Source organism: Callospermophilus lateralis, chromosome 6, assembly GCF_048772815.1.
Source record: "Callospermophilus lateralis isolate mCalLat2 chromosome 6, mCalLat2.hap1, whole genome shotgun sequence".
Taxonomy (NCBI): domain Eukaryota; kingdom Metazoa; phylum Chordata; class Mammalia; order Rodentia; family Sciuridae; genus Callospermophilus; species Callospermophilus lateralis.
The window spans coordinates 118563272-118569299 of record NC_135310.1 but is presented as its reverse complement, the minus strand read 5'-3'; the positions used below and the strand labels follow the sequence as shown (position 1 = coordinate 118569299).

The following is a 6028-nucleotide window of genomic DNA, read 5'->3' as shown; positions in this document are numbered from 1 at the left end:
TTCTGACCGCCCATGGCAGTATAGAACAGTGGTAGGAGCTTGGAATCAGCAGCTAGAATGCTCTGGATTTACGTCTGACTGCTGTTTAATCACGTTACTTGGGCAAAATACCCTGTGTCTTCAGGTTCTCATCTGTGAAATGGAGATAGGAGTTACACAGGAGAAACAGTGATGCACAATAAATATTCCAAGATTTCCTTGAATTTCCTAGCCTCCCTGGCAGAAGTCTGGGGTCACTTCTGTCCAATGGTCCACGAGTGGACAAGGCAGATGTCACACCTGGCCGCAGAGATAGTAATGTGTCTAGGTGCTTCCTCCATACAGCAATCTCTCTCTCTCTCTCTCTCTCTCTCTCTCTCTCTCTCTCTCTCACTAGAGATTCTCTCACTAGAGATTTACCCCAGGCACTTTACCATAGAGCTATATCCCCAGCCTTTTTGGGGTTTTGCTTTTATTTAGAGACAGGGTCTCACTAAGTTGCTGAGTCTGGCTTTTGAACTTGTGATCCTCCTGCCTCAGCCTCCCAAGTTGCTGGGATGACAGGCGTGCTCCCATCTCCTTTAGTGACCTTCAGGTCAGTCCTCCAGGTGGCCTGGCTACAGGGTGGGAGAAGGGTCTACTGCCCCCAGACAGACTTTATACAGGTGGTAAATAAATCACTGTCGTGCCAAGTCACTGTGTAATATTTTTATTTAATAAAGTTTTATTTTGCCATTTAAAGTCTTGTTTGGGAGCAGCGCGACGGAGGCCCTCCTCTGCAGTCCCGCCTGTCCAGGGCTGGCCCCTTCTCCCCTCCATGCCTTCCACCGGCTTCTAGCAGCCGGACAGGGCTGAGAGGGGAGGCCAGCGTCGCCTCGGGTGGGACAGCCTGTGACCATTACCGCCCCGCCCCCTCGGCTGCCGCGCGCACCCGGCGCCGGTCACGCGGTGGCATGATCCCCGGCCCCGGGGGCCCGCCCACTCCGCCGCCACCGGGCCATGGCCGCCGCCGTCGCGCTCCTGGTGACCCTTCTGTTTTCTTGCTGGGACAGGTTCCACGGGCATAAAAAGGTGAGCCCAGCGAGCGTCCCCAACCTGCCGCTGTGACGTGGGAAGTGGGGTCAGTGGGCCCGATGGCCAGCGTCCCCGAGCCCCCTCGGGCTGGGGCTGTCTCAGCCCTGGTCTCACTTCCCCTCCCCAACGAGCCGCAGTCGAACCCTCCCTACCCGGTTTCTCCCTCTCTCCAATGCTTAGTGGCCCTTCTAGGCACAGTGGCTTTTCCCCCTGCCGCCTCCTCCTCTCCCCTGTGCCTCCCCCTACTAAAATGTGATCTGGGAGTGTCCGTCCCTCCCCCGCACACAGCGCCTTTGGGAGCCACGGAAGGGTGGGGGAGGGGTCAGGGAAGGCGAGGAGGGAAACTCCCCCCCTCCATCTCCCCCTCCCCGGAGTTCTGCGGGGGAGCTGGTGCCTTGGGGCGTGGGACCTGGGGGTGACCACCTCATCGCTTCTCCTCATGCATCCCTGGGTTCTTTGACAGTGTGGGGACTCTCCCTGATCCTCCCACAAAGCCAAAGAGCTAGTGGCTAAGGGACTGTCCCCAGCCTGGCAGACATCCTGCCTGTCCCCACAGATCAGCGGGGATAGGTGTTCTCATCACTCTGAATGCTTCAGTGACTGCTGCCTCATGGATTTAACCGCTGGAGGAGCCTTCTGTGCTCCCAAGGCCAGAAAAGCCATGGCGTGCCTGCCCCAGGTGAGGCTCTGGGTTGAGGCAGCTCCTTTTGGCAAGTAGGGAAAGGGGTGGACCCTCTTCTTGGAGCACCCTTCTTTCTTCTCCACTTGGCACACTCCCACTCATCCTGCAAAACAAGGTTCTGAGAAGCTGTCCCTTTTCCAAGCACCCATGCCCTGGACTCATATCCTGGGCACAGCAGGCATCTCCCTGATTTGCCCTGGCTTCAATGGTGAGAGCACATTAGGGCAAAGATTGTGTCATTCTTCTTAGGAGCCATAACTCTGAGCTTAGTGCCTTTCCATAGTAGATGCTCAACAAACATTTGTTGGATGAATGAATATCTCTGCCCTAACATCCCTGAGGCAAGGTGGGTAGGAAAAGTCCTCCCCTGACCTATCCCCATCTCCCTGCCACAGTGACCTAGTTTCTAGAGACATGCAGGTTGCTACAGGGGCTGGACTTCAGCTTTAGGGTTGAACCCAAATTTAAATCCTAATTTTTCCAGTCTTGTTTTTGTGACCTCAAACAGGTTACCTCTGCTTTCTGAGGCCCAATGTCTTCTTTTCCGGAATCCCTGAGTTCTTTTATAATTCTGGGACCTTTTCCCAATCCTCACCATAGCCAAAGAGCTTGTGACTAAAGTCCCTTCCCCATGTGGTTGTTGAGAAGAGTCCTGGCTAGAGCAGTGCTTAGTCAAGCATGGTTGTCATTTGCTAGTGGAAACGTAGGCAGCAGAGTGCCTTGTTCCTGGTCATCTGGTCCCAGGCCCAAACCTCTCTAGGGAGGATGGGCCTGGCCTCCATGAACCCATCTGGGAAGCTACCAGTGCTGACCAGGCCTCTACTGTGGCCTGACCTAAGAGCTGAAGGGGCCAGAGGGTCTTTTTATTAGGATCACCTGATATATTCCATGTCCCTTAATTCCTACAATGACCCTATCAGATGGGCTGCTCTTATTTTCCCCACTTAACAGATGAAGAAACTGAGCCACAGGGGCTCCTTACCTTGTCTCGGGTGGCACAGTCATGAGCTGTTGAGCCATTGACCCCGGGCCCTCTCAGTCCTGCCCTTGTGCCCTTGCTCCTGAGAGTTTAAAGCACCTTCCTTCCTGCATCCCAGCGACTGCAGCTCTCCTACCTGCTCCCCACAGACCAAGGGAGCCATGAACATCATCTGCCCCTGCAAAAGGGGCTTGAGTTGCTCATCCAAGGACGTGATGTGTCCCCGCCGGTGCCACTTGATTTAGAGGAGGATACAGGCTGGTCAATTTCTTGGGGCCAGAGGCCCTGGCCACCCCCAACTTGCTCCAAATCCAGCTCCTGAGACATTAAAGTCACTTTCTCGCTCTTGCCTCTGTCTGTACTTTCTGGGGGAGGGCCCCTATGGGGACAGTCCCAGTCTGGGGGAGGCAAAAGGAGACTCTGGCTATGAAAGAACATTTCCTGGGGCTCAGGGACAGGGAGACTGGGGTAGGAGAGGGACTGCATCCAGTAAAGGACCAACTCTTGGGATGAAGAGCTTCATGGGGGGGCAGGTTGAAGGATGTGCCTAGAGAGCATATCCTGGGGTACCTCTGGATATGGTGTGTGGGGAGGGATGGAGAGGGAGTGCCTGCATATTCTATAGAGAGGAGCAACAGGGTGGAGGTCATTGAGAAAATGCCTGTGAGAACGAGAAATACAAAATACAAATGCAAAACTGTGCATGCCTGGGAGGCTGAGGAGCCTGGTGCATTGATGTCTCCACGTTGTCAATATTATCAGTTCCATGGTGGAGAAAGAAATTGGGGGGGAGCTACACATGAATTGCTTGAGGTCACATCATTAGGATATCAAGGTGGATATTTTTCTGCTGCAAGTATATCATTTGAAAAACCAACCCAAATTGGTTCTGATGATGAGGGTTTATTGGTGGTCAGAAATGGAAGTCCCATGTTAAAGTAGGCCTCAGGCTGAATCCAGCAGCTCCATCCCCAGTAGCTTAGCAATGGCAGAAGTTCCAGGTTTCACCTTACTGTGTTCCAACCACTGTACCTCCTCCTCCTCCTCCTCCTTCTCTTCCTCCTCCTCCTTCTTCTTCTTCTTTTTTGTTTGTATAGGGGATTGAACCCAGAGGCACTTAACCAATGAGCCATATCCCCAGCCCTTTTTAATATTTTATTTAGAGACAGGCTGTGGCTGAATTGCTTAGAACCTTGCCAAGTTGATGAGGCTGGCTGTGAACTTGGTGATCTTCCTGAGCCACTGGGATTACAGGTGGGCACCACTGCACCCTGCTTGCCTACTGCACTTTGATAACTGTATTAATTCATCTTATTGTCACAACAAGGTTATATGTAGTAAATACTATAATTATCTCTATTTTATAGATAAGGTATTGAGTCTCCCAAAGTAAAGGGTAGAGCTGGGTCCTGAACCCAGACAGTCATGCTCCAGAGATCAGGCTCCTAACCCCATCTCCACCTCATACATCCATCCTTTCAGAGAAAAAAAAAAATCTGTTCCCAATTCTCAGCAAACATCCTAAGATTGATCCTGATCGGACTGACTTAGTCCACCTTGACTACTCATCGTCTTGGCATTTGCTGATTGGCTTAGCCTGGGTTATATGCAGGATGGGTGGATGCAGGTTTTACCTGGTGTTCCCACAGCCAGGAAGGCACCAACCTGATCAGGACTCAGTCCTCCACCTGCTTTCATGGCCAGATCCTGATGAAGAGCCCTGGCCCCTGTGCTCATGTCTGCACTCACTTTCCTGGGCCAATGAAGTGCCCCTACTTCACCTGAAAAACTGTCTGCTCTGGGAGCACTGTGCCCTGGACCCACTTGCCACCTTGGTTTGTTTTGTTTTTGTATAACAGAATACCCCACACTGGGTAATTTACCAAAGGAAAGAGATTTACCTGGTTTGCCAAGCACAAGGGCACACAACTATAATCCCAGCAACTTGGGAGGACTGCAAGTGCAAACCCAGCTTTAGCAACTTAGTGGGGTCCTAAGCAACTTAGGGAGACACTGTCTGAAAACTAAAAATAAAAAGTGCAGGTATGTGGATTAATGGTTAATCCCTGGGTTCAATCCCCAGTACCAAAGGGGGAAAAAAGAAGATGAAGAAAGAAAGAAAGAAAAGAGGTTTACCTGATTCATGGTTCTGGAGCCTGGGAGGTCCAAGGGCATGGTCCTGACATTTTTCTTGACATCTGGTGAGGGCTTCTTTCCTGTGTCATCCCATGGTGGAAGGCAGAAGGGCAAGAGAGTTCCTGTGAGGATGGGACCAGGAGGGCTGAACCCACTTCCCCTGAGTTTATTTCAAACAAGCTAAACAATTCTCAATCTTTACAACAAGCCCACTCTCAGTAATTGTTGCATTAGTATATTAGTCAGGTTTCTCCAGGGGATCAGAATCAATAAGAGGTAAGATTATAAAAAGGGGATTTATTAGACTGGCTTACATGATCAGAAGCTAGATAGTCCACAATGGCTGTCTGCAGGCTGGAGAGCTGGAGGAACCAGTAGCTGCATAGTCCAAGAGGCCAAAGCCTCAGAACAAGAGGGATCAATGGTGCTACCCTAGTCTGAGACCAAAGGCTTCTGGAAACTCCCTGGAGAATCACTGGCAGAGTCCACTTTGGAAGAGTGAAGACATGAGAGTCTGATATCCACAGGAGATTGCAGCAGCAATCAGGAACTCATTTGAGAAGAGTGGAGATTGCATCTGCTGCTGCTTCCTTGTTCTTCCAACTTTTATTCCATCTAAACTGCCCATGCTTGGAGAGGGTCTCCAGTTCACTATCCCACAGGCCAGTCATTCCTAGACACACCTTCACTGAACACCCAGAAGCCTCTTTAATCATTGGCATCTCTCTCTCTCTCTCTCTCTCTCTCTCTCTCTCTCTCTCTCTCTCTCTTTTTTAAGATTCATTTTTCTATACCTTTATTTTCTTTTTTCATTTTTACATGGAGCCAGGGATCTAACCTAGTGCCTTGCATATGCTAGGGGAGCACTGTACCACTGAGCCACGACCTCAACCTCTCATTGGCATCTCTTAATCCAATCAAGTTGACAATTCAAGTTAATCATTACAATTAGGAGTCAGTTTCCAACATACTTTGGGGGTCCCATTCAAAGGCTAGCACCACCCTCATTTGATATAATTATAGTGTAGCTCAAAGATCCTTTGCCTCACACAGAAGTGAGGACTTGCTTTTTCTCCTGTTATTGTATCTTTTTTAAAAATTGTAGTCCTTTTTGTGTGTGTGTGTGTGTGTGTGGTGCTAGGGATTAAACCCAGGGTCTTATACATATGAGGCAAGTA

At 50.5% G+C, this 6028-nt stretch overlaps 1 protein-coding gene across 2 annotated transcripts; it reads left to right on the top strand.

The window, feature by feature from the left end:
* The first annotated feature begins 960 nt into the window (after window positions 1-960).
* Clpsl2 (colipase like 2) lies at window positions 961-3058 on the top strand. 2 transcript variants are annotated; one of them, XM_076860203.1, is made up of 3 exons: window positions 961-1050; window positions 1610-1732; window positions 2864-3058. In XM_076860203.1, the coding sequence occupies exons 1-3, from the start codon at window positions 979-981 to the stop codon at window positions 2957-2959; spliced, it is 291 nt and encodes a 96-aa protein (XP_076716318.1). In that variant the 5' UTR covers window positions 961-978; the 3' UTR covers window positions 2960-3058. The 2 variants fall into 2 exon arrangements, with proteins under 2 accessions (XP_076716318.1, XP_076716317.1); XM_076860202.1 differs by having other exon boundaries at window positions 2833-3058.
* The last annotated feature ends 2970 nt before the right edge of the window (window positions 3059-6028 follow it).

What these genes read in the sequence shown, in the direction of transcription:
- Clpsl2 (XM_076860202.1), top strand. Translation starts at nt 979, where the DNA reads ATGGCCGCCGCCGTCGCGCTCCTGGTGACCCTTCTGTTTTCTTGCTGG. An exon ending in GGTTCCACGGGCATAAAAAG is followed by an intron (nt 1,051 to 1,609) that starts GTGAGCCCAGCG and finishes CTGTCCCCACAG; the next exon opens with ATCAGCGGGGATAGGTGTTC. An exon ending in CCATGGCGTGCCTGCCCCAG is followed by an intron (nt 1,733 to 2,832) that starts GTGAGGCTCTGG and finishes CCTGCATCCCAG; the next exon opens with CGACTGCAGCTCTCCTACCT.